General features: G+C 37.3%; 1 protein-coding gene across 1 annotated transcript in view; it reads right to left on the reverse strand.

Moving 5' to 3' along the window:
- Positions 1-551: 551 nt before the first annotated feature.
- Positions 552-25,540, reverse strand: part of LOC129738214 (uncharacterized) — a 43,554-nt gene continuing 18,565 nt past the window's right edge. Inside the window, exons 4-7 of the mRNA XM_055729405.1 lie at positions 16,571-16,762; positions 9,134-9,196; positions 5,546-5,840; positions 552-4,930 (exon numbers count right to left, since the gene is read on the reverse strand). Coding sequence (XP_055585380.1) covers positions 552-4,930; positions 5,546-5,840; positions 9,134-9,196; positions 16,571-16,762 — 4,929 coding nt within the window. The remainder of the gene's footprint in view (positions 4,931-5,545; positions 5,841-9,133; positions 9,197-16,570; positions 16,763-25,540) is intronic.

The following is a 25,540-nucleotide window of genomic DNA, read 5'->3' on the forward strand; positions in this document are numbered from 1 at the left end:
ATGGCTCTATTGTGTGAAGCCACAAATCTCACCGGCACGCCGGCCGGCGTTTATTGTTCCGCTGCAAACTCGGTCGAGTTGATGATTGTCGATGATGGTTCGATAGGGTGTTTCATCGCAGATGGTTGAATTTGCGATGCGAATTGCAAATAACTTTTTCGATGCAAATAACATTTCCGATTGTGAATCGAACATCCTGCCCCTCGCAGAAATAACTATTTCTGGAACGTTGAATCGTTGACCATAAGTAGTTGTTGGATGATGCTGTCCCCGGGAGAGTTGACCACGTTGACGATGATGGTACCAGCGAAGCGTTGAACCCAGTTGTCGTCTCGATGTCATCTCCGGCGGTTTTTCGTCGATATGAAAAGAATATATAAGACCCGGTAGAGGGTTTCAAAAGAGTAAATTGATTGGAAAGGTCCTCACCTGGACCCTACAGTTTGAGGGCCTTGTATTTTAAATAAGCTGCTACGTTGATTGATCCGCCCATGCGGAAATCCGATGCTGACGTGGTTGATCCTAGTTGGAAACCGTTGAAGTCACAGTCCTTACTGTGATTCGGAAAATTTTGATGAATTTTGTTCTTCGGACGGCGATGGAATAGGAAGAACACATATTTTCGATGTTGAACGGGTTGTTTTTCCGGTGGGTGTCTGTAGTGATACGACTCGAACTACTCCATCGGAACCAGGGTGTAAATCGACGATTCGTGCCATTGCCCAGCGCATTGGCGGTTGATTCTCGTCGATAAGGACAACGAGCTGGTCCTTTTTCAGCTCCACGGGAGGTTTGAACCATTTGGTACGAGATTGGAGCGTGTGTAGATACTCCAGATTCCAGCGATTCCATATCTCCTGCTGCATTTTCTGGATTTGCTGCCATTGTGGAAGCCGGTTGAATGGAATGTTGAGGCAATTTTCGTCGGGAACAGATTTCAGTTCCTCGCCGATCAAAAAATGGCCGGGCGTTAACGGCCGTGAATCCGTAGGATCGTTTGTGAGTTCGGTGAGCGGACGCGAGTTCAGGCAACACTCAATCTGAACTAACAGGGTCTCCATGTCGTCAAATTCTAATTTTCGGTCCCCCACAACTCGAACAAAATGTTTCTGGGCTGATGCGATGGCAGCCTCCCAAAGTCCACCGAAGTGCGAAGCTCTGGGTGGGTTGAAATGCCAGCGAATTCCGTTATCGGAGCATTCGCGAGCAACAGAATGTCGAAAATCTTTGGTTTTTAGAAGGCGACGAATTTCATTATTAGCTCCAGTGAAATTCGTCCCATTATCGGAGAAAATATCAGAACACAAGCCTCGACGTCCAACAAATCGACGGAGAGCTTGGAGAAATTTTGCTGTGCTAAGGTTCGTTACAATCTCGAGGTGGACGGCCTTAGTGCTAAAGCAAACAAAAACGCACACATAAGCCTTAATAGGTGCATCACGACGGTGACGAGGTTTTAGGTATATTGGTCCCCAGAAATCTACACCGGTGATAGAAAATGGTCTTGATGGTTTTACGCGTGGCGATGGCAAATCAGCCATAAGCTGCTGTATGGCTTTCGGCTTGGCTCGAAAACAAACTACGCAGGAGTGAACTATGAGCCTTGGTGTGGTTCGACCACCGAGAATCCAGAAACGTAAACGAAGTGTGTTAGTGAGTAATTGGGTTGCGGCGTGCAATAAACGTTCATGATAAGATCGTACCAGAAGTGTGACGAAAGCGTGAGATTTTGGCAATATTATTTGGTGTTGCGATGCGTACGATTGAGCCGACTTTCCCAACCTACCGCCAATTCGAAGAACCTTATCTGTGGCAATAATTGGGTTGAACCAACGAAGTTGAGATTTGTTCGAAACTGGTCGTTGATTTTCCAAATCCTTCCATTCTTCGGGAAAACTATTTCGCTGAACAAGCTGAATCAAAACATTCTCAGCTCCAAGGATTTCTTCTGTTGTAAGTGGTTGAGATACGACCCTTTCAGACTTCGGCAAACGACGATTGGTGAAATACCTCCTCCAATAAGCAGTCATTCTCAACATGTGCTGATAGTTGGAGAAATTGGCGATGTACGTGTCCACAAATGTAGGTGCAAGTGCAGCTGACGTTAACGCGCTTCTTTTGCGCTCATGAGCAGCCTCTTCCGTAAGCTCAAATTGTGCAGCATTCACTGGCCAGAAACTCCTCTCCTGAGCGAGCCAATGCGGACCCTCCCACCATAGTCTGCTGTCGAGTAGTTTGTTTGCGGGAAGTCCTCTGGATATTATGTCCGCCGGGTTTTCAACTCCAGCTATGAAGTTCCAGTCGCATTTCTCTGTCGCTGTTTGTATTTTCGAAACCCTGTTCCCTACAAAGGTCGACCATGACGAAGGTGTTGCTGCCAACCAGCTCAAAACCGTTGTAGAGTCCACCCAGAAAAATGCCTTTGCTGGAACCCTGAGTGACTTCGAAACCTTGCTGTACAACTTAGCCGACGAGAGTGCTCCACAAAGCTCTAGACGTGCGATGCTCTGCTTCTTCAAAGGTGCCACCTTGGAAGACGATGTAAGTAGTGCTGTTTTGATTTCGCCCTTTGAGTTGGTTGACCGAACGTAAACGCAGGAACCGTATCCATTTTCCGACGCATCGGAGAAAAAGTGTAATTCGAAGTCGACAGTGTTCGGAAGCATAACGAATCGATCGATTCTAAGCTGATTCAGAAGCGGAAGCTCAGCGACAAATGATTTCCAGTAAATCTGCATATCTTCTGGGAGTTCACGATCCCAGTCCCAAAGTTTGTCGTCTTCTTTCAAACTCCAGAGAGCTTGCATAAAAAACTTGGCCGTTACCACAACGGGCCCTAGTAACCCTAGAGGGTCGAATAATTTCGCGATACAAGAAAGTGTTGTTCTTTTTGTAATCGTTGAGGTGATTTCAGTTTGTGAATCAAGAATAACATATTTCAAACGGTCGGTGTTGGTTTCCCAGTGCAGGCCTAACGTTTTTATTGTTTGATCCTTATCAAAATCTACTGTCGACTGGAGAGCTCTTTTTGATTCAGGTAGCTGTTCCAGGACTTCCTGGTAATTGCTTGCATACTTGCGTAGCTCCATGCCTGCTGAGGAAAACATGCCTTCTAACTGCGTAATAAGCTCGATTGCTTCGTTGACTGTTTTTGTACCAGAAATGAGATCGTCCATATAAATGTCTCGACAAGTCGCCTTGGACGCGATTGGATAATTTTTACTCTCGTCGTGAGCCATCTGCTGCAAAACTCGAGTAGCGAGAAAAGGTGCTGCAGCAGTACCGTATGTTACGGTTTTTAATTCGAAGATTTGAACTTCTTGTTCGGGATCTGACCGCCAGAAAATTCTCTGAAGAGGTGTGTCGTTTGGATGGATTTCAATTTGCCGGAACATTTTGGCAACATCGGCAACAATCAAAATGGGATGAATTCGAGATCGCAAAATAATTGACCTAAGGTCATCCTGAATGGTCGGACCGACCAGCATAGCATCGTTCAAAGAAATACCTGATGAGCTCTTACAAGAGGCGTCGAATACGACTCTTAGTTTTGTTGTGCTACTTTGTTCTCGAACCACTGGGTGGTGAGGAAGAAAGAAAGACGGTTGGTGATCGATTGAGGAATCATCTATTTGTTTCATGTGCCCCAGGTTGATATAATCGTCCATGAATTCACGATACTGAATTGCTAGTTGAGGACTTCGTTTGAGGCGACCTTCTAGAAGACGAAATCGATGCAAAGCAGTTCTCCGATTATCGCATAAATTTTTCAAAACGTCTTGCTTCATAGGTAAGCGAACCATGTAGCGACCGCTGGGTGAACGTGAAACCGATTCGACGAATAATTTTTCGCATAACATTTCATCGGGCGAATAAGCAGGAGAATCATCAGTTTCGAGGAGCCAAAATCTTTCCATATCTCGATGTAAATCAGCTGTAGTTGCTACATTGCAAATTAGAGGAGCGTTAACCTTCCTTTCAGGAACTTTTCCCGAGATAATCCAACCGAACACAGAATTCACCAGATGCGGCATAGAATCACCCATAGAAATTCGTCCAGGAACGTTGAAGAGGTCAAAGAAGACATCTGCACCAAGCACCACATCGATTTTAGCTGATTCGTAAAAGGCAGGGTCGGCTAGTTGAATTCCTGTAGGTATTTCCCATGCGGAGGCGTCTATGGAAATAGTCGGCAAGTCTACGGTAACCTTTGGCAAAACGAATAGATCAACGGTGGCCTTGAAGCTTGAAATCCGCGACTTGAACGTCGAGCGGAGTTTTGAACGAACACTTGTTGACGACTGTCCTATGCCTGCAATAGGAACATCCACTCTATTCCGCTGCACCTTCATACGCTGACTAACACGCTCGGCTATGAAGCAACACTCGCTTCCAGAATCCAATAATGCACGGACGGGGTATTCGTTTCCGGTATCATCAACCATTAAAATGACCGCAGTAGCAAGAAGGACTTTACGAGAGGTTGAACCTTGTGAACTGCAGCTAGTGACTCCAGAATGGGCAGCGGAAGTTTCAGATGCTGGGTTATCAGGTTTCGGAATGGGTGGACTAGGTTTGTTTGATCTAATGTTTTGAGCTGGTTTATTTTCGAACCTTTGAGGCGAACAGAGTTTGGTATGGTGACGACTATTACAATTGCGACAACTAGACTCAGAGGAACAAGTTTTGGCTAAGTGCCCACGGCGCAAACAATTTCGACATAATTGATTACGGCGGACAACATTTTCCCTTTCATCGACGGACATATTGTTGAATGAAGCACATTGATAAATGTTGTGCTGACCAGAGCAGACGAAACAATTGCGTTGAAATCCACTATTCTGTACACTACCATAATTGCTAACTCGTGGAAAAGCTGGCTTCTTGGCTGGGAAACTAGGTTGTTGCGACGTAGAAGGCTTAGTGGAAACTGTTTGCAGGACGTTTACCCTACGTTGGAGAAACTCGACAAGCTTAGGGAATTGATCAATGTTTTCATTTTCCGCATATTCTTCCCAATCCCTTCTAGTAATCGGATCTAGCCGAACGCTAAGTAGATGGATAAGTAAGGCATCCCAATGTTCAGTTGCCTCGCCCAACTGTTTCAATATTTTTACATTTGCCTCGAAACCCTCAATAAGTGTGTGTAATTCTGCTGGAGACTCACGTTTCAGGCAAGGGAATTCAAATAGCGATTGTACATAAGTGCGTTTGAGCCTTCTGGGGTTTTGAAAATGATCCACTAACATTTTCCATGCAACTTGGTACTGATCATTGCTAATAGGGATAGTTTGTATAATTTTGAGCGCTTCGCCAGCTAAAGAAGAGCGCAAATAGTAAAATTTTTGAATTGTTGATAGGCTCGTTGATGAATGAATGAGCGAAACGAATAAATCGTGAAAATTTAGCCAATTATCAAAATTGCCATTGAAAATTGGGATTTTCACATCGGGTAGTTTAATGTTCATTTGGTGGGAGGGTTCCGCAGAACGACGAGTAGTGTCATGTAATTCAGGGGACGGCTTAGCATACAAAAGCAGAGTACCTTTGATCCGGTAGTAGTTCCTCTCAAAATCCGTGCGCTCCTTGAGATACTCCTGCAATGTTTTGTCGTCTCCAGAATCCTCCATTGTCTCGAGCTCCTGCTGAACGGCATTGAACTCCTTCCAAAGTTCAACAAGATTTTCCAGCCTGACTGGAACCTCGACTGCATCGCGTTCTTGTTGAAACTCGTTGACGAAGTTAACAATCCCAGCGAAGGAAGTCGTGATGCTGCGTTTGCGGTTTTTTAGACCCCGCAATTTCCTTTCGGCGGCCGACATCTCGTTCACGGTGTGGATCTAAAATCAAAAGACCGCGTAGACCGCGCAAATCGGCTTAAAGGAAATGGAAGCCCTAATTACCTGGGCAAGGCTTGAAATATGCCTTGTATAATTATTGCCTCTGCACCAAGAAAGGGCCGTAAGTATCCAGGAGGAATTGTTGACTCTGGATAATGAGCTCGAAAATGCACCAAATCGTCTTCAAAATGTCCGTTTTGTAACTTCCAATTGGTTGGACCACGTGGTAGTAGCACTAGGTAAGCTTTCGATAGGCCAGGTTGGAGAAATTCACAGGAATTGATCTTCCACCTCGGCGCGCAAATGTCACCCGGGAGATGCTCGATCTCGGGCGATGATAGTTCGTTCGCAGGTCACGTATAATCCAGGATTCATGCAAAAAATTTAGATCCGGTAGAAAAATAACGGAACGGTAAGTATTTGGAACCGCACTCACCTATGTGAGGCATAAAATATGCCTTGGATATATTAAAATCAGCAAGCAGCAACGTGGTTCCAAAATGGCGCAGCAGCCATTTTACGGATAGATTCCGGATCCAAAACGTGTTTTCCGGTCAGACGGATTCCTATCGACGTCTATCCGGCTCGAAGGACCATGTCGAAGCCCCGGGAGGGCAGTGGACAAAATCCGGAACCACTTACGTGAAGATTCGGTGTGCCGAATCGGATTTCGTTGCACGAAATAAAAAGTCCGATTTATCACTTATCGCACGGTTTATTCTTCTACCGTTTTATTCACAAGTCCAATTTGCATGCTAAACACTAATAATAATTAAAGTCCAATTTGCATGCTGAACACTCTTTAAACTTAAAGAATTTTATTTGGACTTAATATTATATTTTGAACTTAAACTATTTTCAACTTAAAACTAGCACTTCCAAATTATAAAGCAAGTTCCAGCTTGAGTTGGAAACTTGCTGCGCGTTGATTGATGTGCAGACGGCTGCGAACGAACGAAGACTGTCTGTAGGTAGGTTTTCCCCCAGCGCGTGTGATGAAACCAACAGCACACAATCGATCATAATTTAGATGGCTCTATTGTGTGAAGCCACAAATCTCACCGGCACGCCGGCCGGCGTTTATTGTTCCGCTGCAAACTCGGTCGAGTTGATGATTGTCGATGATGGTTCGATAGGGTGTTTCATCGCAGATGGTTGAATTTGCGATGCGAATTGCAAATAACTTTTTCGATGCAAATAACATTTCCGATTGTGAATCGAACAAAGCACAAAAACTTGAAATTAGATCCAAATTGTTTAAAAACTGTGAGAGTTCTATATGATTTTACACTGAATTTATATGGAATCAGCCCCCCCTCCTATTCTCAGCATTTACCTTTCAATACAATATATTTTTGTTCGAAATTTGACCACCGATTCAAAAAATCATCTAATTTTGAAAAAAAAAAAACGTTTGAGTAGCAAATTTGCTTCAAATTACTAATAAAATTTATGGGTTTGTCATTTTAATTGTAATTTTTTAAAGTCGTTTTTAAGGCTAACGTTTGTAGTTCATAAACCAAAGGTCCAGGGATCGAGTTCCACCAGCCTAAATCTAGATTGAGGAGATTTTGAAAGTCTTCGGACGTAAAATAAACACAAATATATCAAATTGGAACAACTTAACAAGGAAAACGAACTCTACGGATAATAAAAATATAGCAGAGACGAACCAGTCAAAAGCTGAAAGTCTCTATAAGGTTGGAACAAATATCAATTTCTTCTATTTTCTCTCTTCCAAGCCAGAAAAAAAACAAATATTAAAATAATATTAATATTCTTGATTTTTTTTATTTTTTCGATAAAAATTAATATTGTGCAATGATATAGTATGCTATTTTGTTGCATACAAGCTTTCGTGTAACCTTCGTACCTTTCCTAGAGGCAGTTCTACTTACGACTCTAGTTTAGAGCATTAATTAAATATTCCACTGATAAAAAGCTGCGTAAATTTCTGGTTTACTTGTTTAATAGATATAGCATGCTCGGTTCCGCAGAAGAATAAAAAATGATATTGATTTATCAGTACAAATTATTTAATTTTTACATATAAACATAACAGTTCAAGTTTACTCTTGCAAATTTACTTAATTCTGCACACTTTTTCGAATAATATTAAAATTTTGGATTAAATTTGTTCAATTTGATTCACGACCCCCCTCGAAAACAAATATTGTTAGATAGAAAGTTTTGAACGGAATGTAACTTCTAATAATAATTGAAAAAAAAAATATTAAAAATTTGGAAATATTTTTTTTTAAAAACTTATGTTAATTACCGAACTTTGATAACATCTGCAAATAAAAACTAAATTTTCAAATGAAAAACCTAAAATGGAAACAAATAGTAACTTTTCCATCAGTTTTCCACTAGTCTTAGAATTTAAAAACAGTTTCTCACTCGCATTCTCGAATTAGTTCCCATATATCGAGTGATTATCCCCATAAGCAGCAACAAAATTCAATATCCCTCCAGGGTCATTTAATCCCAAACCAGAGACCCCAACACAAGCCAATTCCAAAGTTGGGAAATCGTCGTTTTCCATTTCGCTTATCAATAGAATTTTCACGCCAACAAACACCCCCTTGCCTCGCTAGGAAGTTGGTGCGTGTTTGTACCCCGAATATTTGAAACTGTTTTATTTTTTCTCAAAAACTAAAGTGCAGGACGATTGAATTTGAAGAAATAAAATCAACCAAACGGCAGCGCCTCAGCCAAACGAATCAATACCACTTGATACCGTTGTTGCTGGAAAAGTGTGATTGGCTAAGATGCTGTAGAAAGTGCCCGAAACCGGGAAACTCTCCCTTCAGGTGGCGGGGTGGAAAGCCAATTTTCTCTGAGTCCCTTACACAGCGAAAAAAGTTCATGGTGTTTGAATGAAAAAATTTGTAAATTTTTGAACAATTTTTTAATGCATTTTTTAAAATTTATGTTCAACAAGTTTACTGGAAATTTATTAAAACTAAATAGTTTCTTTAATAGTTCTGAAGCTTTATGTCATGATATTTTAAATCATAATGATTTTTTAGTAAATTTTCTTACAGTGTAACATCCGGTTTGTTTGTTTGATAGTGTATTTTGGCGTGGGTTGATGTGTCAATGTGTTTGTGTGAGGCTCCAAGGGATGGGAGCGATGGCTGCGAGAATAGATGATCATCATAGTCGTTCAATTTGATGGGGCCATTTTTGAAACGCGCGTTTCTAAAATAGAAAGCTTGTAAAATGAACGAACTTCGAAGGACGACGGATGAAGGTGTTTCTGGGAAGATTGTTTTGATTCTCGGGCTTACCTTTTTTTTCGAGATTTCCATGCTCAGCAAGTTTTCGGGTCCCACTAATGATGGTTCCAGGTACTACAGGAAGAATGAATAGAGTGAAAAGTAAAAAAAATAATATTGGCACAGCAAAGTAGATTACATGCTAGACTTCAGGTTGATGGGATCAACTCTGAAAATTAAAGTTTTTTCATGAGAGTTTTATCATTAAAAATCGAAATTAACAAATTCTACGTGAGCGATTAATACTGTCTTAGCAGTGTTTAACTCCCGCTCATATTCATTTCATAAACCATTAAACTTTTACTTGACATTTGTTGATTTTTTTTCCATTGCAGACAAACGCCGCTTATCTTCTGCCAGTACAACTAACCAATAATACAGACTCCGTTCGATTCTGGCAACACGCCCGTACATTTTGAGTTGTTTTTACAAAATAACTAATATTTTTCATCAAAAAAGTTATTTTAAGTCAATTTCCGACCACTTGTAGTAATTTTTTAATTTTTTTCATCATGTTTTTGATGCATTATGTAATTTTTCTTGTTTTATTTATAACGTTTTGTTTGCATTTGTCATATTTGCTGATTTTGTCATTCTTCATCATTTTTTATTTGTTTTCTGTCATTTTCAGTCTTTTGTTGAATTGGTTTTTTTTTAACTTTTTTTAATTTTTCATCTTTTTATCATTTTTGAGTGCTTTGTAAATTTTTTAAAAAAACTTTTGTTTTTATTGTTGCATTTCATCACCATTTCAGAACATAAAAGCGTATTTTAGCTGTTTGTCTAAATAAAATTGGTTCTGTTATAACGAAAACTTAAAGGTGATGATGTTTCTAAAAATGTTCGAATTCGGCAGATGTGCCAAAATCGGATGTTGCCAAAATCGAATGGCGCCAAAATCGAACGTTGCCAAAAACGAACGGGGTCTGTAATTATAACTTCAAATATCTCATGCTTTTTTCCAAAACGATAAAGTGATTTACGATGTTTTTCTCTTCTCTCTGTTTCAGAAAAATTACAAAATGGTAAGTTTTACAATGAGCTCAACCTAGAGTCAAAGAGATTCCAACTTTTTTATGAATTAAAAATAAAACAGAGAACTTATGTATTTTGTAGTGTAGCTGCAGAGACAATAATGGAGAAGAGTGTTCAGATTTTGAATATTATCTCGTTTCAATTCACGGATTTTTCGAATATCGAAATCTACATTCTACATCAAATTCTGTTAACGAAAGAAAGTAAATAGACATCTGTTTATTTGTGGTAAAAATATCACAAAGTAGTATACATTTCAACAGAGGGATTACAATTCAGAGCCATTGATTCTGAACGATGCGTAAGTTTTTTTTTTAATAAGACTTTGTAAAAAAAATTACAACTTCGTGTCGAGTCGGCCTTTTAAGTTCGTTTTAAGATGAATGATCTTCTTTTTCCATTAAACTCAATCACTTTAACTAACTGAATCCGTTTCCATAACCAAGACGTATTCACTAATGGCCGCAAAACAACTGACCTACTCTTGGGAACACTGAAAGCACAATATGTCGATTCACGCACTGTCTGACCTCACTGTTTTTGATACTTCATGATTCCTGTTTGAAACCTTATTTTACAATTCTACACGCTGAAGAAGCAAAGCAAACACTTGGGTCCTCATTTAGTTCTCATTCACACGTTTTTAGCAAAAGTACTCAGCTTAATTTTAAATAAAAAAATTAAAATGGAAATTAGTTGTTAAGAAATGAGATATGTGATTAGTATCAAATAATGAAAAATCAAAAATTTTGTTTGTTAACCCAATTGAAATCAGAAATACTGTAATACCCAGAAAAATCAATGCAAATTGATTTATTCCAGGAGAAATGCGTTGAAAAAAAGGTTTTAAAACATGTTGAAACATTTTGATAATCAAACCTCCTTATGGAAATTTTTAAGAATTTTAATTTTTCTGTTTCTTCTCGTTTGGAAACCGAAAAATGCGCTAAATTTCGTTAACAAAATTTGACTTGGTTTTTCGGAACCCTCAAACTGAGATTTGAGTTAAATTTCTTGACCGTGCAGCTACACGAAAAATTTCGCCGCTCCTTCATTCTCGTTCGTAAAATTTTGTGAACAGGACATGCGAACTGTCACCACAAAAGGGAATAACGTCATCACGAATCTTCTCATCGAAGTTTTTACGCTAAAACAGAAACCCACATTCCAAAATAAACGTTTAGTAAATGAAACGATAATCAATATTTTATTTCACTTCATGTAAAAATTTATTGATCTATTATCCTATTTCGTTCCTAAATTATCGTTTTTCTAGTGAAACGATAATATTTATTTCATCGACTTCAATTATCTTTTGATCTTTTTTTTCTATTTTTTCTCTTCTCTACAATTCGACTCTGACCTTAAGTGGCATTTCTAGGCTGTTCCGAAAATTATAAATGCACTTTCTTTCTTAAATGAAAAAAAAAACTTTCATCAAAACAGTGGCTCTTCAAGCCGCCATTAAAATTTGTGTGTTCTACTATCACCAATTTTTATTATTTTTGTGGATCTACGGCTTTGCTGTCATCAGGAAATTTCTTTAGGAAAATTTAAGGTTTTCTTTACAATTCTAGCTAGCATACTTACATAACAACCAGTATTCATTTTCTTCCTTTCGTGAAGATTGGTATTTTTGTTTTCATGAAAGTTCCAAAGCTCAGAGCTGGCATATAAATTGTCCAACATGTTTTTTTTTTGTTTTTAATACTGGTTCTTGCTCCAGTCATTGATGCTTGCCCCTAAAAGTTGTTTTTCGCATAGTTCTAGGTTTATGAGAAACTGTAATCAATGAACAATTTTGATAACTGTTACTGACTGCTTTTCGACTGACTGTCGCATTTCAAGGAAAATATTTTTACGTTTTAAACATTGGGAAATAGTAATCGGTACTTCAATTTTCGATGCCAGAAGTTCATGGTATTAGTTTTCGGGACCTTTAAGAGAAAAACTGGGTTCCTCTGAAAATTTACCACATTACAGATCAAGCTTTTCCGTGTCAAAAGTATAATTTACAAAAAAAATCGCTACGGGGGTCGAATTAATAGAATTTTTCGAAGATATACAAACAAATTATTCGGGTAAACTTTTAATATTTTCACTAGCATTTATTTCTTAAGAAAATTCAAGCTTTAAATTTCTTAACGAGATGGCTTGTGATATAGCTCAGTTGGCAAGTTAGTTGCTTCCTGAGCAGATGTCCGTGAGCTCGAGCCCAAGAGTAAATATCGAACACAGTTTTACCGGATAAGTTTTTCAATAACTTTCCGCCAACTGCAACGTTGATCAAGTCGCGAATGCCACAAAGTTGGTAAAACGACTATAATCGAAACAAAAAAATATTTCCTAACGAGAGTTTGTCCAGGGAAAGAGAGAGAGGAATTGCAAATTTATAAAAAGTTAAAAAAAAACAGCTACTTTTAAAAATTCGTCAAAAATTCAATGTTTTGTATTTTGACAATCTAAACATGCAAAAATGTGCCTAATTACGACACCTTTTCAATGCTGTTTTTTTTAACTTATCCTGTGTGACTTAAACAATTTTGACGGTTCATTGATTAAAAAGTGCGATTTATACATCACTTTTTTCGTGGTCATGATCTCAAAAAACTTTAAAGAAATATTTCCGTATGTGCAACGTATAGCTTCGTCTCTCAGCTTTTTATACAGTAAATGAATTTTTTATAGCATTTTGTAGTTGATCTACAGTTATTTTCCGAGGTATGTTTTTTTGGATTTTTTTTTCTTAGACTAAGAATAACGGTAAACTGAAGCGTTGTAGCCTGTAGGTAAATACTTTCTGAGAAACATCACGAGGTTTCTAAAACTATAAAAATTGTAATAATCGGTTGAGAAACAAGAGAGATATAGCGGTTTTAAGCGAGGAGTGTGGAATTGGCACTCAAGGTCTGATTAGGGAGTTTTTTTTGCTGAGCTTTCAGGATGCGTCCATAAAAAAGTAATGATGCAAAATTAAGGATTTAAAGAATTTATTGAGGGTCTCCCAAGAATTTTTTTCGCCAAGAAATGTGCTAAATGCAAATTTTGCGGCCAGTGGAACACACGCAAACTCTCGGGTCAAATAGACCCGACCAGCCTAATTACGGATTTTTTTTTGAGGGAGCAAACAGTCATGATGAATTTAATGTGCAATTTGGATCATATTCACCCAAACAGCTTTGGAAGGTTAAGAAAGCTGTTGTAAGAATTTCTTAAGTAAATGTGAAAAAATCATGTTAAATCTTTCGATCCATCTCGAATTATGCAAACAAAAACATAAGTTCCACATAGAGTTCGTTAGAAGTTCCACATGGAATTTTAAAGTTCGTTAGAAGTTTCATATGGACCAAAAAGTTTCGTTTGAAGTTCATTAGATAGCATGGTAGTTAAATATGATTTTTTATTCTACAAGTCCCTTGGAAAGCACAAAAATTTTCCCCGATTATGGAATTTTCATATTCGTTAAGAATTCCTAATTGAGCACTTACAAAAAATGGAGCAAACAATTAACTACCTAAGCAACTTTTGGTTACTCAGAATATTCATAAAAATAATTCACGTAGAAAACCCATTTCAGCCCTTTAAGCAACCAAAAAGTTCGTAAACATTTTTTCATGTAACCAAAAAGTTTGCAGAAAGTTCATTAAAAGCACAATTATAACAAATGGATTTTCAACTGTGTATGAGCTCCTAGAACGCACATTAATGTGAACTTTAAAAGTTCAAAATAAAGAAGCTACTAAACTTTTGGTTACTTGGGTGTGATTTTCATGTGATATATAATTTTTTTTTTTTTTGAGTTGAACTCTCTAAAGCCCAACCCCGCCTATAGACGGGGTTTACTTAAAATGGAATTTTGTGCAGAATGTTTCAAAAGATATAAATCTTACAATTTATGTAGATAAAACTGTTTGATAAGGAATTCTCAAAAGTTACAGCAAAGAAAAGCTTAAAAATCCTTTTGATATCTTCAGAAATCCTTGGTACTGGTATTCTTTGATCTGAAAAAACTATCAGCTGTTGAATTGAAGAGTTACAACCAAGGTTGCCGAAATCACAGAATAATCTTCGATTTCACAGAATTATGAGCATAATTTTATCACAGAATCTTTGTCACAGAACACCGAATTTTGAAATTTTTCACAGAATTCACAGATTTTTGAAATTTTGTACCCTTTTTCAAACTAATAAACTTTGATGTCCATTAGACTGCCCCAAATTTGTACGGGAAATTCGAAACCTGTGAAATGTTATGCGTTGCAGGCTTAAATTGATCCTAGTCCTTGTACAAAATCTCATGCCAAATTTGGGCCAGATCGGATCTCGGGAAAGGGTCGCTCAACGAGCCTGAAGTTTGTATGGGAATTTGAGATATTTTGTCGGGAGAAACATGAAAAATAAGTTTTTCATCAATAACTTTGGTTCCGTCGGTCGATTTCTTTCAAAAACAGGTTTTCTTGAAGTTTAAGTTATGAAAAAAATTTCATCCGAAAACAGCATTTCAATTAGAGTTAAGATAAGAAAGTTATTAGGCTTCAAAAATGGGCTAACTTTTTAAGGGTGGTATTCATCACTGTTAATGAGTCGAGGTGGTGGAACATATTGACGCCTCATTAACAGTGATGAATACCCCCGTTAAAACAGTTAGCCCATTTTTGAAGTCTAATAACTTTTTTATCTTAATTCTTATCGAAATGCAGTCTTGGGATAAAACATTTTTCATAATTTAAACTTCAAGAAAACCCATTTTTGAAAGAAATCGGCCCACGGAAACCAAAGTTATTGATGAAAAACTTATTTTTCATGTTTCTCCCGAACAAAATATCTCAAAATCCCATACAAACTTCAGTCTCGTTGAGCGACCCTTTCCCGTGATCCGATCTGGCCAAAATTTGGCATGAGATCTTTAACTAGGCCTAGGATGAATTTTAGCCTGCAGCGTATAACTTTTTCAAAAGTCGGGTCATTTGGGGCACTCTAATGTCCATATTTACTACGGATTTCTGACTCAAAATCATGAAAATGTCATAAAGCTATTACTGTTTTTTTTATTTCTATAATGTTGGTTGTTGAAATAAGTATATTTGACATGCATTTATTAGTGAAAATTGTACTTAAAAATCACAGAATCTTGTCACAGAATTTTAGAGTCAAGTCACAAAATTACAGATTTTTGTTTTCAAAAACACCCAACTTTTTTTCGGCAACCTTGGTTGCAACCATTTTGGATTGATTACTTTAAAAAGAAATGATCCTTAGTTTAGTAGATGAGATAAAACAAAAATCTCGTCTAAAGGCAAATTTACAAAACTTAGAAAAAGATGATTGAAGTGTGATAGAACACGCAGCCGAAAAAGGACTACATTTGTATTTTCTTCTGACCACATACAATCTATCCTTTTATAAAATAATAAATTATATTTTGAAAACAATTCAGATAAGAAAACATTAGGGCCCCAAAGGGTATAAGTGCAAAAATGATCGATTTTCAGCAAACACATCAAGAGTAAGTTTGCCAGAATTTTATCAGCACGTATCCGGGCCGGACAGATCCGGTAATATCTAATATTTGGTCCACAAAGAGCCGATTGTTCCAAACGACTTTTTAAATTTCCAACTTTATATGGTAAGGTTGCCAGATTGCCCGATTTTATCCCTGTTTGCCCGGATTTAAAAAAAAAAAACTTGGGAAAGGATATTTTTTGAGTAAGTTTCATAAAAATAATCATAAAAGTTTTTTTTTTATATCTGCCATAAGTTTTGATCAAATAATATTTTTTCCATTTTTTCTTCTTAATTTTTGTTGATCAATTTGTAGGTTTGGACATAATTTGCCCGGATAGTGCCCGGATTTTTGGTCGTCAATTTTGAAATCAAATGTTCGGTTTTTTCAGGTTTTTATATAAAATTACCCGGATTCGTCCGCCCGGATACGTGCTGAAAATATATGATGATTTTGCATTTTTTTCATAATTTGATTCACATTCTTTTATTCTCAAATAAAAATTGAAAATGGCCAAACACACCAACTTCAAAGCGAAATAAGCTTCTATGCACTTAAATTTTTTTTGGATCACAAAAATCCTCTGGTATCAGCTCACAAAATTCTGTACGCTTTAAAGTTTTTGACTATAAAAAACAGAAAAATATCACACATATGAAAACGAAATTAACTTCTTAAATTTCAACTTTTTCAAATTCGAAGAGTATTCAGAAAACATAAAAAAAAATCAGATTTCAACCCAACTAAAACGCCGTCGCTCGAAAACTCGCTTCCCGCGGCATTTTGCCGTCGCTTGTTTCGGTGCTGTCATCGTTGGCATCTTCCATTTGCCTGCCGTGTTGATGCATGGCCGCACGTCATCGTGGGCCATGCTCGGAAAACCGAAACCCCGAGTCGAGAGATAGACTAACCCAGCCCATCGTTCGCTTTTTTTTCTGCCTCACCGAATCCATTACCATCATCGTTATTGCACCGGTATTGGTAATGGCCCCGGCAAATGATCCGCCCCTTTTTCGCGATCTCCCTTTGTCGTGGTGTTGGTGCACGATAGAGGATTTGCCTAGCAGCCATGATTCACACACCGCCTGCTGAGCATTCGTGCACTGTGTTGGTGAAATGATTGGGTTTTAATCACCAACACAATCCCATAGTCGTCAGCGTATTTGATGGTCGTCGTCGTCGTTAAAGCGAAGGTTCTCGGGCGATTCCGATTGGAATCGGTTTTAGTGTTGTTATTGTTTTCCTATTCGACGATACGGGGAATGCGGGAGCGAGATGGGAAAACGGGCTCTCGCTCCTACATTCCGCTATTTTTATAGGTACCGTAATCTTGTTATAAAAATTATATAAAGTGCTCGTCGCTATCATTATATTTTTTCCCAATGTTATGCTGCGTTGTAATGCGTATACCTTTAACAATGGAAACAAGTCGAGTAAATATGCTTCGGAAGGCAACTGCTCGAATCGGCAGACGGACGGACAGACAAACGGTCCTTCGAACCAACTGAAGAGAGGATTCGGCAGGCAAAAGAGATGGGTAGATGGAATATTTCGGCAACCCCTGCCTGGTTCGGGTATATGTGTTGGTATTTGTACGGTCTCCAGCTTACCGAGCCAGAGAGTACAAACGAGACAGGGATAACGATTTGACGCCGCCAATTGAATTGCTTTTATAGCTCCATTTATGTAGGTATAAATGGGATGGTTATAGCGATTGTTATGTTCCGTTTTTATATCCACGTGGCTCGCTCTCCGGCAGATCCAAGTGGGCTTTGAGTTGGTTTTACGGCACTTTTATGTGAGTTAGAATGGGATATAAAATCTCGGAGATGACAGGAGCTTGTTGCTTTGTCGTTTTGGTTAGTTTTTTTTCTGACGGTCTAAAATTTCCACTGATAAGGCGACGCTTGAAGAAGTTTCGCGCAGGGAAGAGAATTCGAGCATTTTTTGCTGCTCGAACGCTTCCCAGAGTAGCAGTCCATGACTTTTTGTTTTGCTCCTGTTGTAGATTCTGCCAGACCAAAGCTGCTAGAAATAGAGAGCACGCGGAACCATTCCGGAGTGGTTTTTATTGAGTGTGAAAGAGTCGAGAATTACCCTCGAAGAACGATAAAGACGATGATGATGGTGATCGCATGCTTCTGCTCTTTTCGGCTCTCGTGCCTTCCCGATTCCGAGTTCGGTGTGATTCCATCTCTCGTCGAACGATTTTATTACGACACGACATAGATTGGCATGCATGATGGTAGTTGAAGTTGGTTTGGTTTGAACTCTTCATTTTTTTGTCCATTCTTTAGGGACATAAATTCCCACCGAATATGAGTTCCGATGGGTTCCTTTGCTTGAAAAAAAAACCCGACGGAATTTTGTCCTTATTTAAAAAAAAAACGAATCCTAATGGAAAATGAGTAATTTGGATAACTTTTATTGTTCATTTAAATTAATTTTAGCCGTAAACGGAACGGATTCATTCGGCTAGAAGAATCGTTGGCGAAAAAAAAAAGAAATCCAATGAATAAATTTCCATGACAATTTTTTGTCTCTCCCCATGCCGGGCCATTTCAAGGGTCATTTTGGCTCTGCGGACCGGCTCGAAGGACCATCCACGGAGCATGCACGCGGTGAATTTATTCATTGCTGACCCGTGGGCCGATCTGACCCGACTAATGCCCAAAAAACACTAATGAATAATTAATCGAATCATTTGCGGCGATTGAGAGGTGGACGTTTAGAGGATTAATCCCAACCGCTTTTTTTTCTCTGTTTCTATTGGTTCGAGGGGATTTTAATACCTACAATTTTTGGGAGATATCCGAAACCGTCTGTTGAAGTGCGGCCATTATTGGCAGTTATTCCGACACCGGGCAAGCCGACTTGAATCTGTTTAGCTGAGGCTACTTCCTCTATCCCTGCTGCTTGCCTTCGTCCAAGAGCAATAGTATTATGCTACACGGTAATTAATTCGGACCATTAGTAGCGTTTAATTGAAATGAGGTGCCACTGCTGTTGAGGTTTTTCTATTTCGTCTTTTTTTTTTTGGTAAGGCCAAGCAAGTGCCAGATTCAATTGCTTTTATTATGCCTATCCAGAACTTGTCTTGTTGAGAAACATCCGTTTCTTATTTTAATGGCTGACAGATTCTGCCAATCACTTCGAGTTAGTTGTAAAAATGAATCCAAAAGAGATTAATTTTAAAATAAATACAGACCCAAATCGATTTTGGCACGGTTTGGCAATGAATGAAAATCTCACAAGTTGCAAGCTTCAATTGACTCAAGGCTTAGCGATAAATCCTATGCTAAATTAAGGTGATATAGCTCAGTTGGCAAGTCAGGTATTTCCTGAGACGATGTCCGTGAGTTCGAGCCCAAGAGTAAAAATTGATCACAATTGTACCGAATTAGTTTTTCAACAACTTTCCGCTCACTACATCGTTGATATAAATCGCTAATGAAGTGAGGATGTTAAAACGACTATAATCTAAAAAAAAAAACAAAAACAAAATTTAGGGGGTGAGGGTGTGGTATCAGACGACAGAAAGAGATTGTACAATGGCCTTGAAATTAGTATGGAATTATGAGAAATTTGTTCGGAAGAAACATGAGAACCCAGTTCTGCACCATTTTCTGAAGTTTATATCGGCCGATATTCTTTCATAAATGATAGTTTTTCACGAAGCTTTGATAATGACAAACAGTTCATCCCCAAGCCTCGTTTTAATTAGGGCTATGATAAAAAAGATATTAAGTTTAAAAACTAGCTGAAGGGTAAATTTATAAAAAAAATAATTATCTGCCCATATTCCGGCCATTTTCAGGTTCCCGGGAATCAAAAATGAAGCATTCTGAAGGGGGTCGTCCATACAAGACAATTATTGTTTTCGCGATATTGACGTTATTGTTCGTCGGATTGTGATAAAAATTTGCACATGAGGGTCTCGAGAGGTAGGCAATTGACTTCATGAATTGATTTTTGGGTCAATGGTCGGCAAACGAGGTCGTCCATATGAACTTTTCACTGTTTTTGCAATATTGACGTTGAAAATCAATTGATTAAGAAGAAAATTTGTACATGGAAGTTTTGAGACTCGAGCCACCGATTCTAGGTGTCAAACTTTGAGTCAGGAAGCAGCAAAAGGGGTCGTCCATACAACACAAATACCATTTCAGCGACATTATACATCGGATTGAGATAGAAATTTGCACAAATAAGTTTTCAGGTACGAGCATTCGATTCAGATTTGGTAGAAAAGGTTGAAAAAAGAAGTCGTTCATATTGACTGTTCGCAGTTTTTGCTTTATTGACGCTAAGAAACTTTGGATTAAAATAAGAATTTGCACTCGGCAGTTTTAAGGGGCCAGCCATTGATTTAATGAGTCAAATTTTGGGTCAGGGGCTGGCGTAAGAGATCGTCCATAATAATTGTTCGCTGCAATTTCGCTTTTGTCTTGATAATTCATCAAATTGAAATGAAGTTTTGTCCACCAAATTTTTTAAGGAACAGACAATCGATTTCAGATGTCATATTTTGTATCGGAGGTAGTAAAAAGGGGTTGTCCATACTAATTGTTCACTGTTTTCGCGATATGATGCATCGCATATTAATGAAAATTTGCACATGGAAGTTTTCCAGCTCAGGCGATTGATTTCAGTTGTAAAATGTTGGACATAGATTCGACAAAAGAGTTGATCAATTCTAATTATTCTATTTGTTTTGGGACCGGAACACTTTCGGACACGAGTTAGAACGCGACGGTTAGTTTAAACTAAAGAATGGAAAACATTTTTATTTTCCGATTTGTTGATAGGCGATTTATTGCTACGATCTTAATAGCACGGCGGATTGGTTTGGACTGTTGTACAAACTGTGTTGTGTTTAAAGTGGAGAATATGGTAGAAAAGTATATAAAGCAAGAATTTCCTATCATTTCAATTAACACATTTACATATTGCTTCAGTGTTGAATACGAACGAGAAAAGCATAAACTTTGAGTGTACATTCTCTAACGTTCTGTATAGTGAACAGAGGCTATCCCTCCTAAAGACCATTTTAGGTTCGTTTCGAAAGGTTCTAAATTCCCGTCATTTTTTCCTATTACTACTACTAGGCTAGGCACCAGGGGTGTCATGTGTCCTGTTTTTTAGGATTTGTTCTGATTTTCGAGAGGCTGTCCTGATTTTTCAAAAAAGCTTGAATTGTCCTGATTTTTAAAAATGGCCCTTTAAATGTCCTGATTTGTCCTGATTTTTATAAAATTATCTTAATTATAACTAAATTTATTGTTAAATGAAAAGAACATCAAACAAATCTTTAATAAAACAGTTTGACCAATGATGATCTTCGGTTCAAATGATATTTAATTGGTGTTTTTCGATACTGACTGCAGACAAGCACAAGTTATTCCCGCTTTAGTTGCATAATTCGAGGCGTTTCCAGCACCTATATTTCGCCTTTAGTAATGCAATGTAAGCAGAACTGCAGGTTATTTTCACCAATTTAGTAGTGTCCTGAAAAATCCTGATTTTTTGTTTCGCGGTGTCCTGATTTTTGACAAAACGAACTGGCACCTCTGCTCGACACCGCAATGTTTATACTTCAACCAGAGGTGCCAGGTGTCCTGATTTATCAGGCTTTGTCCTAATTTTCGAGAGTCTGTCCTGATTTTTCAAAAACTCTCAAGTTGCCCTGATTTTTGAAAATTTGACCCAAAAATGTCCTGATTTGTCCTGATTTTCATAAAAAATTCTTAAATATGATCGAATTTGTAGTTAAACTATGAGAAAATCGAATTTGATTTATTTATTAAATGAAATAATTTAAAAAAAAAGTTATAAAATAGGTAAACCCGTTTAACAGATGGTAATCTTCGGTTCAGATGACATTCAAATGGTGTTTTTTGATATGAACTACCGGCCAGCCCACAAGCTGCGTACTGTTGTTGCATAAATCAAGGCGTTTACAGCACCTGTATTGCGCCTTTATTTATGAAATCCTAGCAGAAATCCTTATTATTTTCATGAATCAAGGGGTGTCCTGAAAAATCCTGATTTTTAACTTCGCGTTGTCACCCCTGGCTTCAACACTATTTTTTGCAATTATTTCGTTTTTATGCATCCCTTTCAAACGAAAATTCATACTCGAGAGTTTTGCAGGACGAGAAATCGATTCCTGACTTTGTAACAGATGGCAGAAAAGGGGTCGTTCATATGAACTGTTAAATGTTAAAAAAAATAATTGCTTTATTGTTCATGGGATGGAGACGAAATTTTAAACACGGGAGCTTAAAAAAACGGAATATCGATTCCTGGATTAAACTTTTGAATCAGACGACAGAACAGAGGGTCATCCACGTCCACGTCTTTTTTAATGTTTTTACAATAAATGTGTTACTTTACATAGGATCTGGACGAGAATTAATTCACGGGAGTTTTACAGGACTGACGGTTTTTATCTGATTTAAAATTTGGTTTATTTATTTATTTATTAAGTCAAACTATGTAGACTACAATACTTAAAACTACTTAAAACTAATGTAAGCTATTTTGTTGTTCTATGAAGTTGTTTTTGAATGCCTTTTTTAATTGTGTTTTGTTCATCGCTACGTCTATAATTTCACTTTGTAAATTGTATTTGTACATCATTTGATTAATAGGTTGATGTTTTGCATAGTCTTTGTCGTAAAGTTTAATGTAGAACAAATGTTTATTTCTTAATGGACGGGAGGGTGCGTAAAAATTTAGTTTTGAAAGTAATTCAGGACTGTCTATTCTTTGTGTAACAACATCATTTACAAATGCAATTTGGGAAAATTCTCTGCGTTTACTGAGAGGTTCTATATCAATAAGCTTACAACGAGATTCATACGATGGCAGAGGAAAAGTGGTCCAATTTATTTTACGTAGCGCATATAACAAAATTGTTTTTGAACTGATTCGAGACGTTGCTCGTGAATATTTGAATAAGGATTCCATATGATGCTACAATACTCCAGTATCGAACGAACATAGGATATATAAAGTGATTTTATGGTGTATGGGTCTTGAAAGTGTTTGCTGAAACGTTTTACAAATCCTAGCATGCAATTTGCTTTATTGATGATATTGTTCTGATGTTCTACAAACGTGAGTTTTGAATCCAGTATGACGCCAAGATCCCTTACAATTTTGCATTTTTGTACTGGTTGATTGCCTAATTTTGTTTCAATGATGGGGTAACTTTGCTTTCTGCTAAATGATATAGAGTTGCATTTTTTAACATTCAATTGAAGTAAACTTTTGTTGCACCATTCAAAGAAAACATTGATTTCGTTTTGAAATGTTTCAACATCTTCGGTTGTTTTTATTTTCAGAAATAGTTTAATATCGTCGGCGTATATTAGGTATTCAATCCGTTTTAGAATAAAGGAAATGTCGTTAACGAACAGTATGAAAAGGAGAGGTCCTAAATGAGACCCCTGAGGCACACCAGAGGTCACAGCTACAGATTTAGATAATTCGTTTTGGAAACGAACGATTTGTGTTCGATCAGTTAAATATGATTGTAACCAGGAGAGAAGATTTGGATGAAAGCCAATTTTTTTTAATTTGAAGATTAAAAGGGGTATGTCAATGCGATCAAAGGCTTTGCTAAAGTCGGTATAAATAGCCTCAACATGAAAGCCTTTGCTCATAGAATCGATAACGTATGTAACGAATTCGAGAAGATTTGATGCTGTAGAGCGCCCTTTGAAGAAACCATGTTGTTTACTCGTTATAATATTTTTTACTTGTTGATAAATTTTTTCATTTATTATTGATTCAAAAAGTTTTGGGATGCAAGACAACAAAATAGCTATTCCTCTATAATTTCGTACATCTGATTTTTTTCCGGACTTGAAAATCGGAATTAAAAAAGATTTTTTCCAAAATTTGGGTACTTTTCTATAATTTAATGACATATTAAAAAGAATCAGAAGAGGCTCTGTCAATTCGGCCGCCAAGTTTTTAAGAAAACATGGGGGAAGTCCCATCAGGCCCTGCTCCTTTGAAGCATCAAGTTTTCTAAGTCCTTCGGAAACATTATTGTAATCAATTTCATTGACCTGAATGTCACACGCTAAATCTGGAATGATTGAAAAGTATTCCCTATCTCGGTCAGCCTCAGTGAAAGAAGTGTACACTTCTTGAAAAAATGTTGCAAATAAGTTAGAAATTTCCAGTGGATTATTTCCAATGCTTCCGTCAAGTGTCAATTGAGTAGGGGAAGTTTGAATTCTTCATCTGCTTTTTAGTATAGCCAAAGAACGCTTTTGGGTTTTGTTTAATTTCTTTTTCAATTTTCTGATTGTATTTTTCAAAAGAACTTTTTATACATGAATAAGCTGGTTGCATAAATTTATATAATTTTGATGATTTGTAACACTTCTATCACTTCTGTAGACTTTATGAGCTTTTTTGCTTCCTATTTTGTAAGTTTTTCAATTCTTGTTATACCAGACAGGGTGGTTTAGAGCTGTAGGACCTTCTTTTAATTTTGAAGGAACATAACTGTTTATTAGATTAATCATTATGTTATAAAAGGTTCTACTGTTGTATCAACATTTCCTTCATTCTTCAATACACTTGACCACTCTATATTAATTAGTTCTAGTTTTCAATAGTTCGAAGTTGAATTCTGATAGTCTGGCAATTTCCTCGTATCCCAGTCCGCGAGGTTTGCACAGTTATGGATAAAGAGCGAGTATTCTATCGCTTTGTGAAATGCTTCGTTTTTCCATAGTGGATCAGCCGATTCGTTTACGCAAAAGTCTTCTGTACAGTTAGTAAAAAGTAGATCAAGATAATTATTGTTACTATTTTTAACATGATTTACTTGGTTTAAGCCCTAAAATAGAAGCTTTGCCGAAGATTAATTGTAACGTTTCGTTTTCGCCTACGACTGGAAGTAGAATTGCTTCATTGTCATCATCCATAATAAAGTCAGCGTTGCGTTGATTGAAATCGCCATAAATATGTAATTTCAGTCGGTTTCAGTCGACAGAGGAGAAGTTGTTCATCATAACTGTTTACAGTTTTTGCAATATATTTGTCATTATGAATCCAAACAAGACGAAAATTTGTACACGGGTGTTATTATCGAGACAAGCAAAAGGGGTCGTCATAAATAGGGAAAACTGTACAGAACGCCCAGTTAAGCATGAACGCTATTAACAGCGCTAAAAATCATGAAGGAAATAATATAATGTCTTATTTATAAAATGTTTGCTTAGTAGTATAATATCAAATAGTGGATCTCTTTAAAGAAAATCTGTTTTCATTGAGATCCATGTAGTATTGAATATAGTATTATCATTACATTTCCTCGCACTAAATTTAAACATTTCAGTTCTCAGCATCGTTTTTTATTATTTTTTGTTGCTGCCAGACATGCTGAGAACAGTAGCGTCCATTACCAGGGGGCTCTAATGAGCTTTTTGTGTGGAGGAGTGTGGTGGGCTGCTACAAGAAAAAAAAATCAAAATGAATGTTTACGACGATTCATGGATTTATTTTACGTCTTACTAGAGAAAGAAAAATTGTTATTGCTAACGTATCGAAAATTCGCTTTTTTAAATACACTTTTTGATATCCTTATAGGTAAAACGGCTTCAATTAGGCAACGAAACTCAATTTCTTGGCTGATATCGTGGTAAAATATGGTGGCAGATGATATTTTCGAATCAAATGTTGGTGCACCTTTTAAACTTGAAAAAAGACAAATTTGGATATAATCATGCATTCTTCTCGTAATTTGTGAGTCAGCAAATAAAAGAATGTCAATTCGCTTTGATATTCGGTCTTTTAAAAGTTAACAGCATTCTAAATTTGAGCGTAAAACACATGGTTCTGGCGCGCATTTTGCA

Source organism: Uranotaenia lowii, chromosome 1 (genome assembly GCF_029784155.1).
Source record: "Uranotaenia lowii strain MFRU-FL chromosome 1, ASM2978415v1, whole genome shotgun sequence".
Taxonomy (NCBI): domain Eukaryota; kingdom Metazoa; phylum Arthropoda; class Insecta; order Diptera; family Culicidae; genus Uranotaenia; species Uranotaenia lowii.